This window comes from Ambystoma mexicanum, chromosome 1p (genome assembly GCF_040938575.1).
Source record: "Ambystoma mexicanum isolate Mex_15411 chromosome 1p, UKY_AmexF1_1, whole genome shotgun sequence".
In the NCBI taxonomy this organism is placed as follows: Eukaryota; Metazoa; Chordata; class Amphibia; order Caudata; family Ambystomatidae; genus Ambystoma; species Ambystoma mexicanum.
Genome location: NC_090921.1, coordinates 119,043,159 through 119,070,770, shown reverse-complemented (window position 1 = coordinate 119,070,770; position 27,612 = coordinate 119,043,159). Strand labels below are relative to the sequence as shown.

The 27,612-nt window shown below is 48.6% G+C and overlaps 1 protein-coding gene across 2 annotated transcripts in view; it reads left to right on the top strand.

Moving 5' to 3' along the window:
* Positions 1-1,083: 1,083 nt before the first annotated feature.
* Positions 1,084-27,612, top strand: part of LOC138566951 (cornifelin homolog) — a 95,186-nt gene continuing 68,657 nt past the window's right edge. Inside the window, exon 1 of one of the 2 annotated variants that reach the window (XM_069644737.1) lies at positions 1,084-1,271. Coding sequence is in view for 1 of the 2 variants with exons in the window: in XM_069644728.1 (XP_069500829.1) it covers positions 3,904-3,912 (9 nt within the window). In the remaining variant the exon portion in view is untranslated. Of the gene's footprint in view, positions 1,272-3,793; positions 3,913-27,612 lie in introns of those variants that run through there. The other variant, XM_069644728.1, reaches the window with a different exon arrangement.

Genomic DNA, 27,612 nt, shown 5'->3' with positions numbered 1-27,612 from the left:
ACATATTTCTATGTTTATAAAAGGTGGCTTGTAAGTGCACAAAGCATAGTAAATTACGCACACTTGTGTGCTTACCTTACTATGGTCTGTGTACTTTTCAAGCTGCCTTTTATAAACATAGACATTTGTAACATATGTCTATGTTTATAAAAGACGGCTTGAAAAGTAGGCATCTTTTATAAAGCGTTGAGGACGGACAAAACCCAAGGTGGCTTTGTCCGTCGACAAAGCTTTATAAAAGATGCCTTGAATTGTGTACGATTCAAGCAGTCTGTTATAAACATAGAAATATTTCTACGTTTATAAAAGATGGCTTAAACGTACACAGTTGAAGGCATCTTTTATAAAGCCTTGCCAAAGGAGAAAGGCGCCTCGAGCTCAGTGATCTCTGCTCTGAGCAGAGATCACAGACCCTGAGGCGTCTTTCACCCTCTGCGAACCCGCGGGCTCCGTGATCTAATGTGCATATTTGATCATGGAGCCCGCGGGTTCGCTGAGGGTCAGTGACCTGGCAAGGGAAAACTAAAGGACTCTAGCTTCCTCTGATGGCCCCTCAGATGAGGGGTCATCCGAGAAAGTTACAGTGACTGACGGAAGTGCCAGCCAGGCACAGCAACGGTGTGCCTGGCTGGCACTTCTGTCAGCTTGCCTGACGTTAAAGTGGTGGGCGCATCTACCGTCGCGGCTGCGGCCGCGGCGGGATAATGCGTCCTGCCATGGCGTGATGAGGTCGGGGGCCCCGGCAGGGCCCCGGCTCAGCCCAACTTTTTGGAGACTGCCGGGGCCGGCCCCGGCAGGCCCCGGCCCACTTAAAGCACTGTACGCCATCCTGCCTCCGGGTCGTTCTTGTTCAGCATAACGTCGGTTGGAACAGATGCTTTATACCTGTCTGTCCTGTGTCAAGGTCGAGGCTGAGGTCATGCTGCCTCTCGCCGCTTTGTGTAGAACTTGTGTTTGGGGTATCGCCATGGCAGGGCCTCATGCCTCCAGGAAGCTGGCTATTATGTGGTCAAGGGGTGTGACAGAATGTGGGAGAACTAGTGGCTGTGAGGGCGAGCCGTACCATCCGTGAGCCCATTGTCTCTCCGCCGCCCGCAGAACCGGTTTCATGGGCTTGCTTCGAAGGACATAAATGCCACACACTTCCTGGGTGCGCGCACTCGCGCTACGGAGCTCCCCGCGGACAGACCTCCAGGTGGGGCCGCCGTGAGACGCAGGGGTGAGCGGGCACCGCTCCAGAGCGCGTCCTCATCGAGGGAGAAGAGAGGAAGGTTGGTAGAGCGAACGATTCCAGAATCAGGGAACATGAACAGATAATGGGACGACCGGGGGCAGTGCGCGGGCGGGGCGATTCCCCGAATGCAGCTCTCCAGGTGTGCATCTCTACCTGGGGCAGCAAAGCCTCCTGTCACCCCTCGTCTAGACCCCACACACTGCTGTGCCAGCGTACATTAGCTGTGAACTGCCCCTGCTGTACCCCCCACATACTGGTACACAGCTCTGCCAGCGCACCTGAGCCAGCGCCGAGATCCGGCCCGCAAACAGCTCCCTCGATGCACCTCTTCCTTGGCACGCACACCCCCTGCTAGCCCCTTGGCACGCACGCCCCCTGCTAGCCTAGCCTGTTCCTGTGGCGAAAAGATGCACTCAAGCCGGATCTGCAGCACGCACTATTGCTTCAGTCCTGGGACCCACACACAGCTCTGTCAATGCACCTCAACCCTGACACCCAGCACTGCCTGATAGCCGTCAATGCTCCTCTTCCTTGGCACGCAGCACTCCTGCTAGCCTTTTCCCGTAGAGAACAGGGTGTGTGTGTGGGGGGAGGGGGAGGGGATGATTGAGCTTGGAAGAGACTAGAAAGTGATTGAACTTGGAGGGGACTTGAAGGTGATGCGTGTTGGGAGGTGATTGAGCTTAGAGGGGACGTACCGGTGATTGAGCTTGGAAAGTGATTGAGCTTGGAAGTGACGTGAAGTGAATTAATTTGAAAGGTGACTGACTTTAGAAGGTACTTGAAAGTAGTTGAGCTGGGAAGGTGGTGGAGCTTGGAAATGACTTGAAATGATTGAGCTTGGAATGGGTGAAGCTTGGAAGTAACTTGAAATGATTGAGTTTGGAAGGGGTGAAGCTTGGAAGTGATTTGAAATTATTGAGCTTGGAAGGGGTGAAGCTTGGAAGGGACTTGAAATGATTGAACTTGGAAGGGGTGATGCTTGAAAGTTACTTGAAATGGTTGAGTTTGGAAGGGGAGAAGCTTGGAAGTGACTTGAAATGATTGAGCTTGGAAGGGGTGAAGCTTGGAAGTGACTTGAAATAATTGCGCTTGGAAGGGGTGAAGCTTGAAAGTTACTTGAAATGGTTGAGTTTGGGCGGGGTGAAGCTTGGAAGTGACCTGAAATGATAGAGCTTGGAAGGGGTGAAGCTTGGAAGTGACCTGAAATGATATAGCTTGGAAGGGGTGAAGCTTGGAAGTGACTTAAAATGATTGAGCTTGGAAGGGGTGAAGCTTGGAAGTGACTTGAAATGACTCAGCTTGGAAGGGGTGAAGCTTGGAAGTGACCTGAAATGATAGCGCTTGGAAGGGGTGAAGCTTGGAAGTGACTTGAAATTATTGAGCTTGGAAGGGGTGAAGCTTGGAAGTGACCTGAAATGATTGAGCTTGGAAGGGGTGAAGCTTGGAAGTGACCTGAAATGATTGAGCTTGGAAGGCAATTTGCTCAGAAGTGACTTCAGGTGATTGGACTTAGAAGGAGATTGAGTTTAGAATGGACTTGAAGGTGATTGATCTTGTAATGTAATTGAGCTTGGAAGTGACCCGTGGGGAGTAGCGGGAGAATAAAGGGCGAGGGGGCGGATTGGGGGGGTTGGGGGGGCGCTAGTAGAAGAAATGCAGACGTGGAAGAGCAGTTGAGGGAGAAGAAGTCTTGGAGGTAAATAGAGGTAAGTAAGCCATGGGGAAGGATAAGTCGAGTGAAGTGGGGAATGGGAGTGGAGGGGTGGAGAGTGAGGGGAGTCAAGGAAGAGAAGAATGAGGAAAAAGAGACGCAGATGAGGAGTAGAGGGAGTGGGGGTGGGGGGTAGCCGAGGCTACGCTGCAGGCACACAGTTCTCCCGCGCGCTGGTTCCAGTGATCTGGCAGAGGTGTCGGTGTAGGCCAGCGGTATTCAAACTGTGGGGCGCGGCCCCGTGGGGTGCCGTGGCCGCATCCCTGGGGGGCCGTGAGATTGGAAGAAATGGGCAGGGGCAGCTCACATGGTCGGGCCGAAGCATGACACTGTTTCAGGCACCAATAAAAAAAGTGGCCCACAGTTGTAAATGGATATTTATTCACAGAGTGTTTGAATAGTACCCAAGGGGTGCTGTGTGCTAAAATGTAAGTACATTGTGATATTTATAGAATATTTATTCAGCAACAATGGTTAAAATGACTAACTGCATGGTGAAGTAACTCATCAAACTGGCCCACATCGGCCAAAAAGATGGCCAATTTTGACTGGCCCAGACTGGCATTTTGTATTTTCAGTACAGGCCTTGCCCTATAGGCCAGTCCGAGCCTGGCGGCTCATCCATAATGGTGAGGAGGCACCCACCCAGTGGCCCCCTCACCCATTATGGAGGAGCTAAGGAGCCGGCACAGTGAAACAATGAGCTTTCCCTCCGCTGCTTTTTCCAGCTGATGGAGTGCTCCTGGGCTGGCTGAGCAGTTTATTCCCCAGCCGCACATGCTCACTGAGCCATGCAAGGCTGTGGGCGTTTTACTTCGCCAGCCTTGCATAGCTCATTGGAAATGCTGGCTGGGGCACTGCATGGCTGTATGTGCGATGGGGAGCTCCTGCGTCTCCTCGCTCATACGGACAGAGCAGCCTGGAGCAGGGCGTTTCAGCACCCACACGCAGGCCAATGCAGAAGGTATGTTTATGTTCATTTATTTTATTGAAACGTGTATGGATGCGTGAATGCTTGTGTTATGTGTGAGTGTATGGTGATGGATGATAGAGTGATTGCTGTATGAATGTGTGTGTGTGTGTGTGTGTGTGTGTGTGTGTTAGTTTGTTTTGGTCTGTTGAGCTGATTTTGGCAAGTGGTGGATAGAGGGGGGAAGGAGGGTTGCACAACAAAGGCATTTTAAAAATGCCTAAATGCCTTTGTTGCACAATCCCCCTACCCACCTGCCAAAATCAGCTCTCCTTCTGGGGTGCTGTGGAGCACAAGGGACAGGGGTGTTGTATTTTTTTTACTGGATTTCTATCATAGATGTCCAGTCAAATATACCATGCTTTCCCCCCTTGGCACCCCAGTGCCTTGCATACACACATAACCATGTTGATTGTGTTAGGCCTAGTGGGGCCCAGGGGGCAGGGAAGGTATATTTTTGCTGGACATCCATCATAGATGTCCAGTAAAACATGTCATGCCTGCCCCCTGGGCCGCCCCAGCAGCAATTGCAAACTGTTTGGATATTTACCCATTTTTCTTTAAAGAATGCTCTACAATGCAACATTTTAACCCATTATTTTATTTAAAAAATTCACGGGGGTCACCCCCCGAACCTCCTCTTGATTGGTTCGGACTCCCTCACTGCGCTCGGTCGCTATGGCATTTTTGGGGGAAATAGTTATGCCCCTCCACTTAAAAAATTCACCAGCCGCCACTGGCTCTCGGACTGTGTTGGGAACGGGACCGGGGAGCCCAAGGACTGTGGTGAGAGCAGGATGGGCGGGAACCATGGGATAGTGGTGGGAGCAGGGTGGGGAGAGCCCAGGGTGTGTGATGGTGTGGGGAGAGCCTAGGGACTGGGTAGGAGTGTGGTGAGGGAGCCCAGCCACTGTGATGGGAGCAGGTGGGGGAGCCCAGGGACTATACTGGGAGTAGGGTGCAGTGACAGTGCGCAATACATACTGTCCATTTGGCATTTCTTTGGGGGGCCCTGGCCTGCCCATATTTTGCTCAGGGGGGCCCAGGCCAAAACATTTTGAAGACCCCTGGCCTAGTGGATTTACAATGTGAGCCAACTTCCTTGATTGGCATGCTTGTCAGAGTCTCATATGCAAAACAATCCAGTGTGCTCGTGTATGGACATCCCACATTTCGCAGCTATATCTATAAAAAAAGTTAACACCAACACAGAGGGGTGGGGCAGGGGGGCCCCGAATAATTTATTGTTTTCTCAGGGGGGCCTTGGCATAAACCGTTTGAAGACCACTGGTGTAGACTAATTCTCGTCTTTCCTGACACCTGCCCCCCCACCATCAAGAGATCTTCCCTCCACACCCACCCCGTGGCATTCCAAGAGGGGCGGGGAGGTAGAAAAGTGCCATTCAGGTTCGGAGTCGAGGAAACCTGCGCACACCACCACCACCAAGTCTTAGGGAGAGGCAGCAAGAGCATTTCGCCACCAACCCCCAAATTGGGGAAAAAGCACCCCCCGCAGCGCTCCACCGCACACGCCCCCCCACTCCCTGCGTCCTCCTGCCGTAGAGTACGTCTTAACCTCCCCCGAAGCGAGAGCAGCACAGACCCAAACCCCATGCCATTGCAATCAATAGAAAATAGAAACACTGCCTTTCCACCTCATATGGTGGAACATTGCGGATATAAAAATCATGCCCTGAGAGTGTACCAGAGAGCATTTACTTGTGACTGTCTTGTGACATAACGACTCACCTGTAATAAGAAATTGACACCACTACGGTGACTGCAGTAGTGCATTCATTGGTCAGGGCCTGTTCATGGCAGTGTGTTTATACTGTGTCCGGCCGGACAGGGGATTAAGATGCTGTCATCATGGTCATTTGTTTAAACTCACAAAGCGACTTGTAAATTCACTCTATGAAACTGCTTAAGACATGTTTTGCAGCACATTACAAGCTGCATATTGGTTTTTTTTTCCATCTGAACAGTTTCTAGATTGATTACATGTAGCAACAACTGGAAGGACTCTAACATTAGATTAAGCAAGAGACCAGGGACATCATTTCACCAAAATGCAGGGGTAGCCGAAGTGATATCACACGACCCTTGACCTCTGATGACATCACAGGAAGAGATGTCATTTGACCCCACCCCAAAGTGACATCACAGGAAGCGATGAAACACAACCTTTCACCCCTTGACAAAACAGGAAGTGGCATCACATTCCATTGTTCCTGAGTACACTATGAAAAATATGGTTACGATATCACTATAATGTGATGTACATTTCATACAAGAATGGATCGCCATATGTATCGTTAAGATCAGTGTGTATAGGCTCATATTACAAAATTACTGTGAATGCAAGCAGACGTCCAAGGCCAAATGATAATGTTGTGTTATTATTTATTTTGTATTTATTTATTTTTGTATTTGTAAAGCGCACTACAGCCCAAGGGCATTGCGGCGCTGATTATATAGCACTTACGCTTAAGCACTTTATATAAAAAAAAATATACATACAATATCTACCAACCTGTGACAGAACTAATTTATCAACCTCAGAAGGATGAAAGGGTGAGTAGGCTTTGCCAGGATTTGAACTTGCAACCTGCAGATCACACACACATATTGCAGAAGCAAGCGCTGAACCCACTGAGCTATCTTACTGGCTATGTTAAAATTAGCAATTACATGTCTGAATGTTCTCAATGTCAGAAAGTAAATTACACTCTGTAGTGGATGCCATTAAACTGGTAACTGAGATTTAACAGCAGACCAGTTCATCTGCAGGTCTGGTGAAAAGTTGACCACATGTGAAGCCTGCCTGGATCTACTTTTCCGGCTTCAGAGGTTGGTAAAATAGGGAAAGCAGCGCACTCACACGCCATCCCATACTCTGGGCACTCGTTACCTCATACATGCAAACAAACATCCTGAACAGCAAGCCAGGGAGACAGGAAAGATAGAGACGTTACAATTAAGAATTAGTTGTGGCACAATGAAATGAAGGGCCACTTCATGTGCTATGGTCAAACATTTCTACACTAAACATTTTGTAGGGGTAGCAAGGGAGACTTCAGGGGTCGCAGTTGTAACCCATGGCAACCCATGGCACCCCCAAATGAAAGCCCTGCAAGTGAGCATACGTTAAAAGGGATGACGGAGCAGCCATGTATTATAAGGAATAAAATACCCCCTGCCGTACCTAAAAAGGATATCGGAAGTCACATCAAAGTTCCTTACCCTTACAAAGGATCTGGAAGGATTTGGTCACAGAACACCCTGAGTGACTTTCAATGGCGTTAGAACATATGTTAGGGAGCACGTTATCCCATATATTATCCATTTTAAAATCCTGTAATATCTGCAGATTAGCAGCAAACACTTTCTCTGCGCTCTGGGAACTGCAAAAGGGAAAATATCAGGGAAAAGGCTTTCCCCTGCTGTGCACCCCGTCTCTGAAGCAAGTTGCCAAGGCAGATAAGACTGGACCCGCCCATCCTTCCTACCAATCAGGAAGGGCCTGAAAACTCTACTCCTCGAAGAACATTTCACCTATCACTGATTCGCCCCTCTGGCGTTTCCACCCTCCTCCCGTAATCCCTCATCCACCCCAATCCCTCTGCTATCCCCAGTGCCTTAAGTGGCACTGAGAAATGAGCCAGGGCTCACTAAGGGGGCATGGCCTAATGGTGGGGGAGAGGGGTTCACGCCAGGGCTCATCAAGGGGTTGTGGCCTAATGGTGGAGGACAGGGGGTCGCGCCAGGGCTCGTCAAGGGGGCGTGGCCTAATGGTGGAGGTGGGGTGATCGCCTGCTGGCTCGTTAGGTCACACCCCCTTGCCGAGCCCCATCTTAATGGTCTACAGGCACGCCCAACAGGCGTGTAGAGATCAGGCCCCTCCCCCCTTCTGAAGGGGGAGAGGGTGTTGATCTCTGCATTTATTACTTAAAGAGATGTCTGGCGGAGGAAAGCAGCCACATGTTTTAAGCAGTGGTTTAAGTGAACGGTCGTTCACTTAATCCACTACATTTATTTTTAACTGTTAACAGCTGCACTACTTTTTGCAACCATTTTCACCATTCCTTGAACTGTTCTTTGTGAAGTTAAAGCACACTTCTCCACTTTACCACCTGATATCAGTAACAGCTGAACTGAAATCTGTTTCACCTCAATTGGCTGTCAACCAGCATGGCCGCAACCCTTGAAAAATGTGATGCACGTCGCTCCTTTCCTTCCTACTCTGTACCCCACCAGAGTCACAGATCCTCTACTTTTTTGGTACACTTCTATCACTGGTGTTAAGCCTTAATGGTGGTGCTGCCCCATGCCTAGCATTTCAAGAGGGGCAGCAGCACTGTTGGTGAGGCGGAAGGAAGCCAAGGCCTTTTTCGTAAAGCCTGAAGCTCCCCCGAATGAGCTGGAGTGTCAGACTTTAGAAAAGAAAGGCCTCGGCTTCCAGTTGCTTCATCTTTTCATCTATAATGGTGGCACCATCCCACGGGCATCCCTTCATTAAAGGGATGCCTCGCAGGTGCAGGCGCCACCATTATGGAGAAAAGGCATTTTTTTCTGAAGCCTGAAGCTCTCGCACATGAGCGGGAGCTTTAGGCTTTAGAAAAAAAAGCCCTGTCCTCGATCGGCTGGCACTAGCAGGAGAGATTAATGGACCCGCCTCAGAATCATTTTTCTGAGCCTGCCGGGGCTTGGCCCGGGCTAGCCCTGTCCCACTTAAAGCCCAGGCTGGCTCTGCACTCCCACTTGTAACAACCCAGGCGAGTCCCCTATTACCGAGTTCTGTTGTACTTTATAAATCTCATACATACATGCAGCTGACTGGAACTTCCACCTTTTCCCGGGATCTTGTCTTAGTTATTCAGTGTGTCTTACAAAGTGGATTATTTTTTGCACCCAATCCGTAAAAGTCTAGGCCGGTGTTATTGTGCATAACAGCATGTGTCATACGAACATTAAGCCTGTTTCTTTAGCCTGTTTCTAAGTGCCCCCAATTTTGTAAATAGGGATTGGAACTGAATGAGACACTGCGACATGCAGAAAGTTGCAGAGGATCACACACTGCAGTTAAGGCGAGGAGCCGAAATTGGAACAAAGGTTTCCTGGCCCCACAGTGGCTAACGAGGCGATTTCACCACTTCTCCTCAAAGCCAAGGTTGCAGAGCATTCAAAGCTTGACTAACAAGTTTTACTCTGGGGCCTTTCCCTTCTTACCTATTGTCCAAACTGACAGGCCTGTGTGTTTAAAGCACGTTCCTGACATTCCAACATGCAACTAAGAATTCGGAATCAAGGATTCTAATTTCCACGAGCAAGAAGGCATCATGGGTAAATACGAGTTTTTCAAAGACAGACATCTCTCGGCCCTATTCAACAATCACAGACAGGTTAGTCTGCTGAGGCCTATTCTATCAAGTGGAAAGCCTGTAACCCAACCACGCTCCCAGTACCAGGGATCAAACATACCCTGTTTTCCACGCAATACAGCAGCGGCCCCCCGCATAGACTAGGCCCCAGCAGAGTAACCTGTCTGTGATTGTTGAGTAGGGCTGAGAGATGGCTGTCTTTGAAAAGCTCACATGTGCCCATGAGGCTTTGCCGCTCTTGCAGACTGGAATCCTGGATTCTGAATTCTTAGTTGCCTGTTGGAAGCTCTAGCGCGTGATGTAAAAGCACACGCCCGTCGTCCGCGTGGACGCTACGCGAGAGAGGCTAGGCCGCAGGGTAAAACGTGCTAGTCGACCTTTGAATGCCCTGTAGTTGGGCTTTGCGGAGGACAGGTGGTGGGCAACGCCTGCAGTCCTCACGTTGCTAAACTGGGCCTGCGTGTTGTTTTGTTACCGGGGCATGGATTCCCTAACTTGGCGTCACCCCGGAGATAACAACAAGGTCTCGGCTGCCCCCGGGGAGCGGCCCTTGCACGCAAGAGGCTCTCTCGCTTCTAGGAACGAGGAGTCCTGTGGGGGAAGGTTCCGCTTATTATAGCTCACCTCTGCACAGCGAGGAGGAGGGGAAGTGGGGAAGTTAAAGGGCCTTTATGAGAGGATGGTTAATGGCGGCCAGAGAGGGTCTTAATGCTGGAGAAGGGGGGCAGCAGAGCGTTGGGGGAGAGCAGCAAGAAGTTACTTCTCTTAGCTTAAGTGATTTAAACGAAGATAAAAAACGGTCTGCTATTTCAGACAAGCCAAATCTCCCGCAATTCGACGTAGTGTCCAGCAGAGGGAGACAGACTCCGGCACTCGGTTCGGCGCGGCCAGTCCGGCGCGGCCAGTTCGGCGCTGGGATGTTTTGGCGCAGGGATGTTTTGGCGCTCCAGCGCCGAACCGGCCGCGCCAAATCGTCCTGCTCCGGAACAGAAAGCCTCGTTCTTTATGTGTGTACAGAACTACTTTCGCATTAGAGGTTTTATTTCTGTGACAGTTGTGTTTGTGTTGCCTGTGTTTTATTTCTATAAAAAAAAGTGATTAGACGGGGAATACATTTTCAGGGAAATCGGCATGCGCCTATTTTTTCATTTTCTTAAAGTGAGTTCGGGTTTTATATTTGGCAGTTTACTCTGTGCTGCAAAACCTTCGGGCACATTTGTCAAGCTATTGTGATAAATCATTTGGTGCCAGAGATGTTTTCAAAGTCTAGACGCAAATAGAACACACTAAGTAGCAAGGGGACTACAGTGCAGAGCAGGTGAACGCAGGGCGCCGTGTGATGAAGGGGTCAGCAGCGGGGGAGGGGAGAATTTGGCGGCAGCACGGGGCGCAGTTAAAGGGCACTTACCTCTTTCGGGCTGACAGGCCCGTCAGTTGTTGTGAATGTACCCCCGAGAAGCCCCGACGGTTAACTCGACCTCCTTCCGGCCCTTCGTGTTCGATGTCATGTCGCTGTTACGGCTACACAGATGCCCCCACTTTCAGCTTTGATTCGCACGTGGATTCACTCAGCCATTAATACATACACATTTAATAAAGCAATAAGGCCCGTGAAGCAACGTCTTAAAAAGAAACACCAGAGTGAGGGACTCCAATCAAAAGCTGATTCCGTCCGCCTAATGCTGCCATCTCTCAAAGACGTCCTTCAATCACAGTCTGGTGTTGCCCTGTATTGGCCCATGGTTGTGATGTTGAAAGGTTGGCAGGCTTTGTGAAAAGACCACTAATACTGAACGGAGAACTATTATCTATGAGTGAGCGAGGGTGCTTGAAGAGAAAAGTCACCCATAACCTCGTACAACCCCCATTGATGGAGGACCCAGGGGGGCTGCATACATGAAACACTGAGCAGACAGGTGTGTAACTTGGCTTAAACCTGGTCCTCCCAATGAGCTGCTCTGCAGACTCTGCTGATTGCAATGTACCACGTCCACTCTTTGGTGGGAAGAGGGTAATTTCTTCCTACTGCTAATTGCATGTAGAGGGCTGCTCTCCATAACACTGGCGCGCTGGCAGTCATCCTCCCTCCCTAACTCTGGCACGCTGGCAGTCATCCGCTCTCCCTAACACTGGCGTGCTGGCAGTCCTCCGCTCTCCCTAACACTGGCGCGCTGGCAGTCCTCCGCTCTCCCTAACACTGGGGCGCTGGCAGTCCTCCACTCTCCCTAACACTGGGGCGCTGGCAGTCATCCGCTCTCCCTAACACTGGTGCGCTGGCAGTCCTCCGCTCTCCCTAACACTGGTGCGCTGGCAGTCCTCCGCTCTCCCTAACACTGGTGCGCTGGCAGTCCTCCGCTCTCCCTAACACTGGTGCGCTGGCAGTCCTCCGCTCTCCCTAACACTGGCGCGCTGGCAGTCCTCTGCTCTCCCTAACACTGGCGCGCTGGCAGTCCTCCGCTCACCCTAACACTGGTGCGCTGGCAGTCCTCCGCTCACCCTAACACTGGTGCGCTGGCAGTCCTCCGCTCTCCCTAACACTGGTGCGCTGGCAGTCCTCCGCTCTCCCTAACACTGGCGTGCTGGCAGTCCTCTGCTCTCCCTAACACTGGCGCGCTGGCAGTCCTCCGCTCACCCTAACACTGGTGCGCTGGCAGTCCTCCGCTCTCCCTAACACTGGCACGCTCGCAGTCCTCCCATGCAATACTGCTTGTTTGCACCACGAAGCGCGAATGCATGGAAATTCAGAAGCACCCGGGTTTCAGTGCACTCCTTGCACTTCATAGTGCAGTCGCAAATGCCTCCTGGCAAGTGTGTGCATGGTGTGGGGCATTTCAATTAATTCCTAGGTAATCCTTTGTCCAGGGAGGATAGCTCAGCAGCAACGTGCTCAACTTGGAAACAAAACAGCACAGAACAACACAGGTTCGATCCCCGGGTCCCCGCTTAGAAACCTCTGGGTATTAAGAGCGTTATAAAAATGCAACTAAAACATATTCCTGTAACAGCGCCTCTCTGTAAATTAATAAAAAAAATACACCAGTTTTTGATTCCTAATTACCCACCATCCATCAATTCGATTGGGGGCCAAAACCAGATCAGTTGTGCCAGATGATGAAGAGGTTGATTGGTAGGTAGGGGTCAGGGGGCCGAGCCTCTGAGGAGTCCACAGGGAATGATGAGAAGCAGAGGGCAGAGGGCAGAGGGCAGAGGGCAGAGGGCAGAGGGCAGAGGGCAGAGGGCAGAGGGCAGAGGGCAGAGGGCAGAGATATTGTTTCCCTGCAGAAAGATGATAATGGAAACAGGCAAGAGCTGTCCATACTCCAGGCACTCAAACCAACACAGAGGCCGCTGATAGATCGAGTATAAACAGCGCAGTAACACTGTCACCACATAAGGCCAGGCAAAGGGCATCTAACAGCACAGGCTCCGAAGAGGAAATCCTACCAGGCCAGACAAAGACCATCAAGGGCAGCTCCCAGCATGGACCCTGAAGAGGATATTCCATCAGGCCATACAAATTCTGTCAAGGATGGCTACCATCACACTCTCTCGAGAGGAACACTTACCAGACCAAGCAAAGGGCATGAAGGATAGCTACCAGAACACTCTCTCGAGAGGAACATTAGCCAGACACCAGGCAAAGGGCATCAAGGGTTACTACCAACGCAGGCTCTGAACGTGTTAACATACTAGGCCAAGCAAAAGCCATCAAGAACTGCTACCAGCATGGACTCTAAAGAAAGAAAACCTACCAGACCGGACAAATGCCATCAAAAGCAGCTACCAACATGGACTATGAAGAGGAGGTACTACCAGGCCAGACACATGCCATCAAGAATAGCTACCAGCATGGACTTGGAAGTACAAAACATACCAGACCGGGCAAAGGGCATCAAAGGAAGCTACCAGCCTGTACTATGAAGAGGAAAACCTGCCAGACTAGGCGAAGGCCATCAAGGGCAGGTACCAGCATGGACTCTGAAGAGGATGCATCATCAGGCCAGGCAAAGGCCATCATGGATAGATAGCAGCACTGTTTCTAAAGAGGAACACTTTCTAGGCCAGGCAAAGGACATCAAGGGTTGCTACCAACACAGGCTCTCAAAATGAAAACCCACTAGGCCAGGTAAAAGCCATCAAGGGCTACTATCAGTATGGGCTCTGAAGAAGAAGGCCAGCCGGGCTAGGCAAAGGGTATCAAAGGCAGCTACAAGCCTGAGGAAAACCTTCCAGAGCAGGCAAAGACCAATAAAGGGCTGCCACCAGCATGGACTCTGAAGTAGAACACCTACCAGAACTGGCAAAGGCTATCAAGGGCAGCTAACAGCATGGTCTCTGAAGAGGCTGTACTATCAGGCCAAACAAAGGCCACCATGCATAGCTACCGACACAGTCTCTAAAGAGGAACACTTACCAGGCCTGGGAAAAGACATCAAGGGTTGCTACCAACACAGTCTCTAAAGAGGAACCCTCACCACGCCAGGGAAAGGACATCAAGGGTTGCTACCAACACAGGCTCTAAAGAGGAACCCTCACCACGCCAGGGAAAGGACATCAAGGGTTGCTACCAACACAGGCTCTGAAAATCAAAAACAAAACCCACTAGGCCAGGTAAAAGCCTTCAAGGGCAGCTCCCAGCATGGACTCTGAAGAGGACAAATGCTGTCAAGGATGGCTACCATCACAGTCTCTCAAGAGGAACACTTACCAGACCATGCAAAGGGCATGAAGGATAGCTACCAGCACAGTCTCTCAAGAGGAACATTAACCAGACGCCAGGCAAAGGGCATCAAGGGTTACTACCAACACAGGCTCTGAACGTGTTAACCTACTAGGCCAAGCAAAAGCCATCAATAACTGATACCAGAATGGACTCTGAAGAAGACCTACTTTTATTTTTAAACATTTTTTTTATTTGATCTAGTTGCCTTAACAACTTTTCCAATATTCAACACATATACACACATACTTATAATTTTACAAAATTTAAAAAACATGAATACATTCTTATAATTCATAACAACACATATATACATATACTTATAATTTTACAGAATTTAAAGGAATTAATGCATTCTTACAATTTATAACCTGTCGCGTAACCAAAGCACACATTGCGACCGAGGTCCAATTCAATTAGAATCAATTCATTCTCCTACCATAACTTGACACCATAAACTATCTCAGCTATTCTTTACTTATTACAACGACCCGCTTACTCAATTACTTTCACAAAAATGGTTCATTTTGCATTAAGTTCGTCTGGACCTGGAAGTACAATTTGCAGATACTGAACTATAGCTAGCTGAATTCTTATGCGGGTGCTAGAAAACGATGACTGCCATCTTTCATTACTCTCCATTGCCCTCTGCGTTACTATAATGTTGGCAAAGCATCTTGCTCGCACATTACAAAGTGCGTCACATTCCGCCAATATGTGTTGCAAGGCCTCTCTTTGTTCTAACACAATGCAGTATCTGCAATAGTTTTGTACTTTTGGCAACTTTTTCCTTTTGTAAAGAACATCTCTCGTGTACCATAGATTTAATCTGAATCTTAGATACCCCATTCGCACCTTTGGTGAAGGGCTTTTCAATAAGTAGCTTGACATTAATCCATATCTTTTAACACCAAATAGGAAAATATCAAAGTCTTTATATTGGGAGCATCTTGTCATATTCTCAGACCAATCAGCTAGATGTATTTTCGCACCAAAGGCTGCTATCAGCGTTTGATCTGGGGCAGGTAGAAGGCAAGTAGGAAGGTAATTAGCCAGGCCACTTGGGATAAGCGACAGCACTGTTAGAAGCAGGAATAGAGGGGCACACAGAGGGATCCACCGGGGGCCCGGGTGTGGGCCCCAGAAGGGAATATGATGCCCCTTCGAAGAGCAGAGTGAGGAGCAAGTAAGGTGCTGAATCACCCCCAGTGGCATGCAAATATTTGTGGGTCACCTCTTACAATTTCAATTACCTGTGAATATTTGCGGGTCACTTTGGGGTAAAACCCTAAATAGACCCACCCGAGAAGCACATATATGACTTTTCACACTGCAGCACTACATGCCTCCTCACCCCACAGCACCCCAATAACATGAAGAACATATTTTCTATTTTCAGTTAAAGTAAAGAGTTTAATGGTCCCCATTAATCCATTGGGGCCCCAGGGGCACTAGTACAGTAGTAGGGCATGTTATGGGGACCGCTGGGGATGGCAGTATTCTGCCATCCCCAGAGGGCATTCATTGGTGAAGTAAGGCTGAACCTCAAACTTTTCCAGAGGAACTTCTGTAAATGTTCACAGGGCATCGAACCACCCAAAATGTGGCAAGTTCAAGTTATCGCCGAACTAGTTCGCCCAGGCCTAGAAATGAAAGGGTGGATAGCGACCGCTTGCCAGTGGGTTATTAAGACGAATGCCACAGACCTGCCATTTGTAGAACAACAACGCGGATGCGAACCAAAGAAATCCTGAGATGTCACCACAGAGAAGAAGCAAGAGCCGTGGAAAGCTCTTACAACAACGCGGGTGCGAACCAAAGAAATCCTGAGATGTCACCACAGAGAAGAAGCAAGAGCCGTGGAAAGCTCTTACAACAACGCGGGTGCGAACCAAAGAAATCCTGAGATGTCACCACAGAGAAGAAGCAAGAGCCGTGGAAAGCTCTTACAACTACGCGGGTGCGAACCAAAGAAATCCTGAGATGTCACCACAGAGAAGAAGCAAGAGCCGTGGAAAGCTCTTACAACAACGCGGGTGCGAACCAAAGAAATCCTGAGATGTCACCACAGAGAAGAAGCAAGAGCCGTGGAAAGCTCTTACAACAACGCGGGTGCGAACCAAAGAAATCCTGAGATGTCACCACAGAGAAGAAGCAAGAGCCGTGGAAAGCTCTTACAACAACGCGGGTGCGAACCAAAGAAATCCTGAGATGTCACCACAGAGAAGAAGCAAGAGCCGTGGAAAGCTCTTACAACAACGCGGGTGCGAACCAAAGAAATCCTGAGATGTCACCACAGAGAAGAAGCAAGAGCCGTGGAAAGCTCTTCAATTATAGTGATTCCTTCTACAGGTAAGGGGCAGAGGCGGCAGGCAGTGGTCACCTGTGCCTCCACAAACCGCTGCCTGATCAGTTTTCCCCCAGCATGCTTTGCGAGCGGGAGGATAAGACAGGTTTAAATGCAGCGGTCTTAAAACCGGGGGGCCCAAAGGCTGTCCGGCGGGGGTCCCAGACTCTTTAAAAGTGATTAAGAAAACTGTTTTGATATAAAATATAAGCAGATTTTCTACTGCGCATGTTTTCTGTTAAAAGTAGTCACATTAATCATTTTTTAAAGAACCAGGGGTCCTTGTGGCATCTTTTGGGCCCCCAAAGGGGGTCAACCCCTAGGTTGGGGGGGCAGAAACTATCTTTTTACTTACGGGTGGCTCGTTATAAAAGGTATGAAAAGGATTGAATGCCAGTGCTTTAATGACCCATGTCAAAGGCAGAATCCTGGACTGGGTAGTCAATCACAACTGCCATGTCTCCATCCTCGCCAATACCCGATGCCCTTGGACGGATCACCACTTCATAACCTTCACTATTCCACACAAAACCTCCGCACCTAGCACAGCGCCTCCATTACCACCCACCATAGCACAGAGCTCTCGTAGTCTTTCAAAAAACCGCCTCTTACCATTTGTGGACGTATTCCTTCCAGAAAACCTCCACTGATCCAGAATTGCTTGCCAACTTCTACGCCAAAGCTATGCCACACGCAGCTGATACCAGTGCACCCCTCGCTCCCCGGAAATCCAAACCCACCATGCATTCCAACTCCTGGTTCTCACCGGACCTCCAAGCCCTCCGAACCAAAAAAACACAAAGCAGAGTTCAAATGGAGAAAATACCAATCAACCCCCGACAAATCTGCATTTGCCTCTGCAGCTAAAACGTCCTCGTCATTCATCATCCAAGCCAAAGCCACCACTTGCAACACAAAAATTGCTGAAGCCAGTTCCAGCACCCAAGAACTCTTCACCGTTCTCAGAGAACCTGAGTCGCCCTGCCCCCATTACCTGAGCTCCTCAATGACAAAGTCTGGTGCACCAATGTCCAAAACACCCTCCTCAATAAAATCGCCATGCTCCACACTAAACTCCAACAGAAGCAAGCTGCCACCAACTCTCAAGATCGTCCACCTCACCAAACCCCCAGCCCTACTGCTGTAAATGAAGCCCCTCCTTTTTGCTTCACTAGCGTCACGGAAGTGGAGGTAAGGTTAATTCTGAAAAGCCATAAAGCTGCGGTCTTCAAACTCTTTTGGCCTAGGTGCCCCTGCGTAAAATGTGGACATGCCGGCCACCCCAAAAAGTGCCAAATTGACAGTAAGTCCAAATGACTATGATCTATTGTGCGCCGTCACTGCACCCTACTCCCACCACAGTTTCTGGACTCCCTCATCCCACTCCTAGTCTAGTACAGGGGCTCTCCCCACCCCACCACTATGATAGATGTCCAGTAAATAAATACCACCCCTGTCCTCTGGGAAGGAGAGCTGAGTTTGGTAGGTGGGTAGGGGAAGGGGGATTGTGCAACAAAGGCCTTTTAAAAATGCCTTTGTTGTACAACCCCCCGCCTTCCACTCACCAAAATCAGCTCCACGGATCACCACAAACACAGACACTCATTCACACAGCAAGCACTCAATCATTCATACGAGCACGCATCATCATACACTCACTCATAATACAAGCATACATGCATCCATACACATACATAAATAAAAAATGAATGAACATAAAGGTACCTTCTGCCCCGGTCCTGAAGTTTCCTCCCCAGCACTCCAGCTCCTGCATCATGAACAGGAATCAGGATGCAAGAGCTTCCTGTGTCTTGCACATGCGTGCAGGGGCCTGAGTGTGGGTGCTGAAAAACCCTGCTTCACCCTACTCAGTCTGCATGTGCGAGGAGGTGCAGGAGCTCCCCCTCGCACACACAGACATGCAGTTCCCCAGACAGCATTTCCAATGTACTATGCAAGGCTGGCAAAGCAAGGCTGGTGAAAAAAAGTGCCCCCAGCATTGCATGGCTCATTGAGTGGGTGCGGCTTGGGATCTGAACTGTCAAAGGGAAACCGCTTTTCCCTTTGACAGTTCAGCCAGCCCAAGAGCACTCCCTCAGCTGGAAAAAGCAGCTAAGGTAGTGATCACTGTTTCTCTGGGCTGGCTCCTCGGCTCCCTTTACCTCGACCTTCTTCCCAAACCCCTCAGTGCTTCGTCTCTTTTTTCTCTTTTTCATTACTCGGCCCGAAATTCTCGAATTCCCTTCCTCTTTCTATACGCTGTGCCCTTACTTGTCATCTATTTCGTGCTGCTTTGAAAAATCATCTACTCACATCACTCTAATGCATGTGCTCAGGAGGATAGCTCAGGGACAACATGCTCGCCTTGGAAGCAAAACGAAACGGAGCAACAAAGGTTCCATCCCCGGTTCCGCGCTTAGACACCTCTGGGTATTAAGCGCGTTATAAATAACCTATCATATCATTATTAGCTCATTGTCTCCATTTGTTTGTACTGTCTTTTTACCTTCTGTTTAACGCTCTATATATTTAATATAGTGCTATATACTTACAATAAAATACAAATGTGGTCATTTTGCCACTGTCAAATGAAGCCGACTTTTCCTTCTCCACTCATTGTGAGCGGAGGGTAGAGCGGAGGGTAGCACGGGGCAATGGAGGGTAGAGCGGAGGGTAGCATGGGGGCAATGCGCTAGAATTGGAATCAAGACCATGCAGAGCATCAGAGGTTTGAATCCTGGATCTGCGCTTTGAAACTGAACTCAGGAATGGTATTATGCGTGTTATAAAAAATAAATACAAACATTTAAATAAAACAAATTGTGTCAGGCAGAGTGAAGAAAGTTGGTGGCATGAAGAAGGGTCGTTTCGGTAGAATGGGCCGGCCTGAAACCAGATCGTGGGCATTTTATAATGGTAGAATAGCACAGTGACTTAACAAATAAATAAAAATAAACAGTAAGTTTGGGCACTGCACGCTCTACAGGATCCTGGTTGAATCCACTTGGTCATTACATGTTTCGCCCTTGTGAAGCGCGCCCTAGCCTGCGTTCCACTGCGCATTGGCTAGACCGCTCTCATCAGTGAAGGTTGCCGCTCTGAACACTAACAGCCATAGTAAAAGCTCTTCCATCTATCACAGTAGACAGAAGACTTTTTGCTATGCTTCATAGTAATTCTTTGTGTTGAAACAAAGGAATCACGACCCTGGGCCACGGGCAAAACAAGAACACTGTGTCATGCAGTACTAAAGTGGAACACACATCACGGTAATGTACTGAGCTGCATTAAAGCAAAACAGGCTCTCTTCCCAACACAGACAGCCCTACTTGCTAATTCAAAATGGCCGCCGCTGTAACAGCTTTCAGCAGGATGCACTGGTTATGCATGACAAAGCAGCCAACTGACACACAGGCCCTCTGTTCTATGTATCTTCATTAGCTCTGGAAGCAGGCATATCTTATTCCACCAGACCTAAACAAATGTTGCGTATCGAGGATTCCCCTCACCCGTATCTTCTCCCTACCATATCATTTTGTAAAAAAAAAAGAGGGGAAAAGATGGAAACATCGAAAACGAAAAGTTTAAAAAATAGTCATGAATGTAGCATAGAACAGAATAGGTCCACAAATATAGACCCAAATGTGTAAGAATGAAATCCCCTAAAAATGATGATTGAACAAGCAGATGGTCAGAACAATCTACAACCCCTTAAACCTCACATTCCACACCACTCTCAGAATCTGATTATAACCCCTCTTCTATCTCCACACCGGTTTCTTCAGGTGATTCTTCTTGTGGTTCACCCTTCTTCTTTCTTCTTCTCGGCCCACGTTTCTTCTCTTTCTTTGCGAAGAGATACGGGCGAGCTCCACCAGAGGCCACTTTGCCTGGTTGTACAACAAGCCAGGTTGTAGGGACTCTGTGGAGCCAACACCTCCAAAGAGGGAAAAGGCCTTGCGGCGTAAAAACCCCTGACTTCGCTGATGTAGCTTCCGATGTAGTTGATATGTCGCTGATCTGTGGCTGTAGCAAATCCGTAACCTGATATTGGTCTGGTAAATTGGAAAGAGAGGGTGAAGTGTGGGCAAAGGTAAACAGTAAGGGGTAAATGGACAAGCGAGCAAGGAAGAAAAGAAGGCGGAGTCAAGCAGAATGAAACAAAAAGTCGCAGTCCGGCAAGCAGAGACAAGCAGGTGGTGTAGCAAGCCGCAGGCCGGCGGGCAGAGGCAAGCAGAATAGACAGCGAGCCACAAGTCACAAATCAGAGGAAAGAAGATTAGCTAGCGTAGACACAATGAGCATAAAGGAAGTAAGCGAAAACTCAGCAGCATCTTACCCAAAGGATGAGAGTTGCAACGCTCCAAGATAGGGACAGGACGATGGAAATACACATGGCAGCCATCTTGGAAGAACACTAGACCGCTGATGTTGTTCAGTAAGAAAGAGTGATGGAACATTAGCTCCGCCACCAGCGTCTCCAAAGGCTCCAGCGTTTGGTCATGACAAACACACAGAATTTGGAGACATTAAATACTCCAGATGCAGACACCACAATGCTGCGAGACCTGATCTTGGTTCTGAAATAGTCGGCAACTGAACTTATATTAACAAATTAAGGGCATCGTGTTAATTTCGTTTGATTAGCTAATTTCATGAAAAATGAAAAAAAAAGCCAGTTTGACAAATGGTTTCCACAGGACCTGCCCCAATGCTTACGTGCACATGGGCCTGGGAAAGGTTACTGGAGAGGAGAAAACACCATGGGGAACAAATAAAGATGGATTAAAAGACAGGTTTAATAAAGAAAATAAGAGATGTCGTGGGAGTGGACGCGATTACTTGTGGAGCCATGTGGTCTGTAATCCTTCAGTTTAGGAAAGGAAACAAACGTACACATTTAACAAAGTGTAAATAGTCAAAAGGGAGATTTTAATTAATTTCACCTGAAACATCAAATCACTCTTGTGATATAGAACACAGAGTGGTACCCAGTTATCAGCAACACTCCTCTGCCTTGTCTTCACCGGTCTGCACTTCCTCCTAAGAGCAGGCATCGTGGAGTAAATGCTGAAGGGGCGGTTTGCCCACAGAGGTTGGTAGCCCTTGAATAACGTTGGCGTGCCAACAGCCCATCAGTTTGACCCAGCGGCGTTGGCTGGCATAGACTTTTAATCCAATATCCAGCCTCTGTGAGGATGCTTCGCCCACATTGACACTGCCCATGTTAGATGGCACCATTCATATCCCGCCTACATTGGTGCTCCTAGTAGACCCTACCTGTACTAACCACACTAATCACGTGACTAGATGTCATGTTCAGGGGAGGTGGATGGGGAAACAACAGGCTTGCTTTGACCCAGCACTCGAAACCCTTAGAAGATTGTAGGGCGGGCAGGTGATGTGAGGTCTCACAAAGACATAGCCACACAGAGACTCCTCTCTCAGTAGTGAGGGAGAGGGGAGGTAGGGTCGTGGCGGGCAACTGGTCTTTTATCTGGCTACATGCACGTGTCTGGGGGCCATTTTAGCTAAAGGTTAGTGGAGTTTTCTGTCTTCACTTCCCTTGCTGTCTTAGCATTCTATGCAGGGGAGCCAACTTGTCAATTTCTCGTAGTGGGGCTACTGCCAAGATTTTAGAGCAGTGACATTGAAAGGGTTTTAACATCATTAGAAATTGGTTTTCCTGGGGGTGGCCGGACCCCGGTGCCCCCGCGTACCCAGCTCCCCTGATACTCTTGGAAAAGATGGCAAACGGTGGGGGGACACAGCTGCTAAGCTGACCCATGTCATGAGGGCATCCTTCAATTTGATTTGATAGGTTATTTATAACGTGCTTAATACCCAGAGGTTTCTAAGCGCGGACCCGTGTTGCTCCATGTCATCTTGCTTCCAAGGCGAGCACGTTTCTCCTAAACTATCCTCCCGAGACCTAAGCTATCCTCCCTTCAACCATTCCTTGCTTTTCATCCATCCGCAGAATGAATTCTGGGACTTGTAGGCATGGTTCTACCATTACATGCACAACCCTACAATTCTCAGCCCCCAGAGTCCTTTCGCCAACAAGAAATTAATAGCATTGAGGGTTAATTACAAGTATGGCGGTGCAGTAAAAAAGTGGGCATAACAGAGTTCCTGCTACTTTTATGGCCATGCCGACTACGACCTTGGTGATAACGTGGAGGAGATACCTCCAGCACTTGCGTGAAGATATTTCCTCCAAAAACCGGTGGTAACGCCTCCAAAATCCCCATAGAATTCTATGGACTTTGATGCCTGCGGGCTGCGGCGCTTTATAAATACATAAATAAATAAAATTGGGATCGACACCTCTATTACGCCACTTGTAACTGAGCAGATGTTGCCGGAAGGCAGGAGGCAGTAACAGTAATCGGGTTTAGCTGTAATTCCTCTGATCTCGTATTAGGTCCTTTGTGTCTCGACTTTGGGACAGTTGGCAGCTTCACCATGTCAGTGTGGGCAAGAGGGTTAGCGAAGCCTGCTCTGCGCACACCGCTCTGCTATGCTGAGGGTGTACAGGAGCTTCCGGGACGTGAGAGCTCAAAATGGAGTTCACCCAATAGGTCAAACGCGGCGTGCGAATGGTCGACCGCTGTGACCGAGTAAAGTAAATGCAATGCTACCCAGTCTACTGGTGCATGGATTCAGCTATTATTCTCAGTGTGTTGATTCTCTCCATGCACTGTGATGGTAGCAAGGCTCTGCGGTAAAACCGGAGCCCAATGGCGCACCTTTAAACACACAAATAGGAGCTCTGCGCCAAGCTCAGCCAGGGTGTGTTGTGTTATTTTAACGAACCTGTTTGTTTTCTTTGTCGAGTGGAAATATGGCGTGTGCATAGGAAAGTCGGGATCTACAATAGAGCACGAAAAAGCAACTCTTAAGCCCCAGAGGAAGCCTAAAATGGCCGCCCAGATCCCTTAAGGCCCTCCGGAGACAGTTCCAGAAGTGTGGGGCCCAGGCCTGAAAAAGCACCTTCTCCCCACTGCTCAGTCGCCCTCTGGGCACTTGGCGTCATTATAGTAATAATTCATGCTTAGCAGCGAATTCTTTCCACGTAGGTTCTCGCTGCTGGACCTCTGGAATGTGTCAAAGTGTATTTCGCCCCCAACCAATGTATTCTAGCCTTTGCACATGAGACATAGTTATTATTATTTATTTTATTTTTGCATTTGTAGAAGTGTGCTTAACCCAAGGGAATCTAGGCGCTAGTTGCATGTCATAGAACTTGGAGGTAGAAGTCAGGATGAAGTAGGCGGATGAGGGCCACTAGACAAAGAGCCGCGTTTTGAGTTGTTTTCTGAAGGACTAGTATAATGGTTCCGATCGCAGGGTTGGCGGCATGGAACTCCAGAGCTTGGCTGCGATGACAGGGAAGCTGGCGCCGCCTGCTCTAGTCCGCTTGTCTCTGGGAATGATAAGGCGGTGGCAGCGAGCAGAGCTGGTATGCCCTTTAGAGTACGCTTTCCCAAGTATTTGTGATAAGTAGCGAGGTGCGGAGCTGCAGATGCCTCAGTGGGTAATGGAGCGAGTTTTGAAAATGATGCGTTCACGAATTGGAAGCCAGTTCGCCTTTCTTCTGGCAGGAGAGGTGTGCTCCACTTTGGGAAGGTTAAGGGCGGTGCGTAAGGTGTTGTTTTGGATAATTTGTAGTTTATTGATGTTCCGCTCAGAGGTGCCTGCGAAAAGGGCATTACAGTAATCAAGTCTAGAGCATATGATGGCTTGTGCGATGGCGAGGCAGCTGTTGGTGGGGAGAAAGGGTCTGCTCGCATTAATGAATTTCCTGGTGTGGGCAGCTGAGGTGGTTATGGCGCTGACCTGACATGTTAAGTTAAGGGTAGCGTCAAAGTAAACCCTCAAGTGTTTTCACTGCAGGAGAAACAGGGATAGAAATGCTGTCAATCATAAACCAGCAGTACGCTGGGTCTAGTTTGTTGAGAAGAGATTGCGAGCCAATAAGAAGAATTTGCGTTTTATCGTCATTCAGGCAGAGCATATGGGATGCCATCGAGGTCTGGATGATCCCGTAGACAAAGTTGTGAGTGTAATCTCCTGTGAGGGGTAGTAGGATTTGTGTGTCATCAGCGTAGTTTGTGTGAGAAATACTGAGAGCGTCCAGGTGGTCGAAGAGGGGTTTGTTGTAGATATTGTTTAGTGTTGGGGCGAGGCAGGAGACTTGGGGTATGCCGCAGGAGACTGGTGAGGGGGGCTGTGGCATCTTCGGCAAAGACTCTGGTGGTTCTGTCTGCAAGGAAGGAGGTTATCCAGTTGGTTGCTATCTGGGGAGACGTCGGCAGCATTAGTAAGATCTGGCAAATTATTTTGTGGTCGACAAGGTTGAATGCTGCAGAGAGAACTACTATTAGTAGAAGAGCCAGTTTGCCTGCATCCTTGATGCAGTCTAGATGTTTTTTTAGATAGAGTAACGTTGATTCAGTTCCATGACCAGGGCAGAAGCCCGACTGGCGAGTGCCGAGGATGTGGTTGAGCTCGAGGTAGGCTGCACAGTCCACTATTTCTAGGATGAAGGGGATAGGGGTGATGGGACAGATAGTGGGATCCAGGGGTGGTTTTCTGAGTATAGGAAGGATCCACGCTTCCTTGAGGCTGGTGGGAACAGAGCAGGAGGTAAAGAAGGTGCTGATGATAGCAGTAATGAGTTATAATAGGGGTGAGAGCTTTGGCGCCGTCCTTGATGATTTTGCCTTTAAAGCTAGTGGATTTGAGGCTTTTAATGATGCGGGCCACATCTTGCTCAGATCTGGGGTGGAAATGAAAGGCTTGTGGGGTGGTCAGTGTGTCAGGTTGTGGGATAGTGTGAGTATGTTAGGGTTTGTTGCTGGTAAAGGCTTGTTTTAACCAGATTTTCTATTGTAGATTGGCATTTTTGTCCATCAGAGCAGCTTGAATTTTGGTACACCAGCCCACATCCTTGGTAAAGTTTGACAGGGGTGTAGTAGGGGATTTGAGCTCCTGCATAATGATGAAAAGCTTACGCGTGTTGGACTTGGCGTTGGATATTCTAGTGTTGTAAGCGGTAGCTTTGGCGTTGAGTTTGGCCTGTTTGCACTCATTTGCTGGAGTGGAGAAGAGAGCTTTGTTGGCATTGGAAGGAGCTTTTCCGCCATATTGCGCGGCGGCATGTTTCTTGGATCGGATAGCTTGCAGGTCAGTGGTAAACCATGAGTTATTATGTGCAGATGGTTTAGCCTTGCTTTGAACCAGAGGGACGAGTGTGTTGACTGCTTGCGTGCTGGCATCATTGTACTGATCAACTAGGATGGAATGGTTGATGTGAGAGGCTGGGACTGGTTTGAGGTCACCGATCAGTGGGAGAAGGTGGTCTTTTGCATAGGCTACGGGATAATGCAGGGGGCATGGTGAGGGCGATGGGTATGGGGGTTTGGCAGTTGGTATGGTGAAAGAGATGATGTGATGGTGTGACCAGGGACAGGGATTGTTGGAAAGGATCGATGTGTGGCAATTGAGATCTGCAAGCCAATACAGAGTGTGGCCTTGGATATGTGTGGGTGCCGATAATCATTGAATGAGACTAAGAACGCATAGAGCATTGGCTAAGGGTGTGGTACGTTGGTCTTTCCTGTCATCGAAGCTTAGGTTGAAGACTCCAAGGAGTATACGTTTTGAGGTGGTCTTAAGGTTTGCTCCAGAGGACCTCCAGGGGGTTCTCTTTGAAGGATAGTTGTGGGCCTGGGGAATGATATATGTGGGGTATAGTGATAGTGGTGGTGGGGGAAAGTCTACATTTGGTGGATAGGATGTTGCAATTGGGTAGAGGAAGGGCACAGAATTTTCTGATGGGGAGAGACTCTTTCAAGATCAAGGCTACACCCCTGCCTCTACTATCAGATCTATCATTGCAGAGGATGGTGTAGACAATGGGAACAGCGATAGATAAGACATAATACTAGTCCTGGATATACTTCTGAAAAAGTGACCCATGAATGTTTGAGATCGGTCGGTAGTTTGAGTGGTCTTGCCAATCGCCCAAAGTATCTTAGCGGGGCGGTTTGATGTAGGCTGACTGGAAAGCTTGCTGTACTCTTACCATTGAAAGTGATAGATTGAAGAGGTTTAGGTAGCATTCCGATTGTGTACCCTGTGTAAGGATTGATTTGTAGGTATCTAGTGGACAGAGGTCGATTGGGGAGCCGGCTTTGTTGCGTTTGTTCACCAACCTGCATAATTCTTCTCTTGACATTGGGGCAAAACTGTTCATCCTGTTCTTTGTTCCAGGGGTTTGTTCGATGTGGTGCACGGTCTGGGTGGTTGGCCTACTTTGTATGATCTGATATACATTGGTAACTTTGCTCTTAATGCGATCTGTGAGATCATTGCATCGTTTTTGCAGGGAAATGGTGTGTTATTGCATCAGGGGGGATTTCTCATCTCGGTTGCGATGTTGAACAGTTCTTTCTGAGTGTTGTTGGCTTTTGTGATCCGGTTGTTGTAGTATTTGCTTTTTGCGTTTTCCGCTTTGTACAATCAGAGTTGTTTTCGATATGTTATTTGTTTGCCTTGGTCATAGTTTTTCTTCCATTCTTGGTGTAGTTTCCAGTTTGTTGATGTGGTGCCTGACCCATCTCCCCACTGCCTTCTTTTGCAATGGGATGAGGGGGTTTTCTGGAGAGATGCTGTGTATTGTTTAAGGACTAGATCTGTTTTTTCGTCTATTTCAGTTGAGTCCAGGGTTGCGATCGATGGCTTTGAGGATTCAAGTTTTTCTTCTAGGTTACTGCTTTTGACCGTTCTCTAGTTTCTTTTCCAGATTGAGGGGTTCCTTTGGGGCTTGTTGGATGCTTTTGATTGTATTTGGATCACAAAGGGTATATTGAGGTGGTCGCTCCATAGTATTTGGATTGGTGGTGCTGTTGTGATCAGATTTATATTGGTGAAGATTGCATCAAGGGTGTGACCTCCTGTGTGCGTCGCTCCTTTCACCATTTGTCATAGTTTCATTATCTCAAGCTGGTTAGTTTGCATTCTCTTCTTCAAACAATATGTTAAATGAGAATGATGAAGTGATCACGTTTAATGGCCAGGTTGGCGAATGCTTCTATGAAGGTGTCTCTGAAGGTTTCGTCATAGGTCGTGGGTCTATTGTTTACGGATCTGAGGTCAGGTGAAGGACGAGGGATTCACAGTTCGGGATGTTCAGGGGTTCAGCCGTTTTTATTTTTCGATGCTCTTTGTAAGCCACT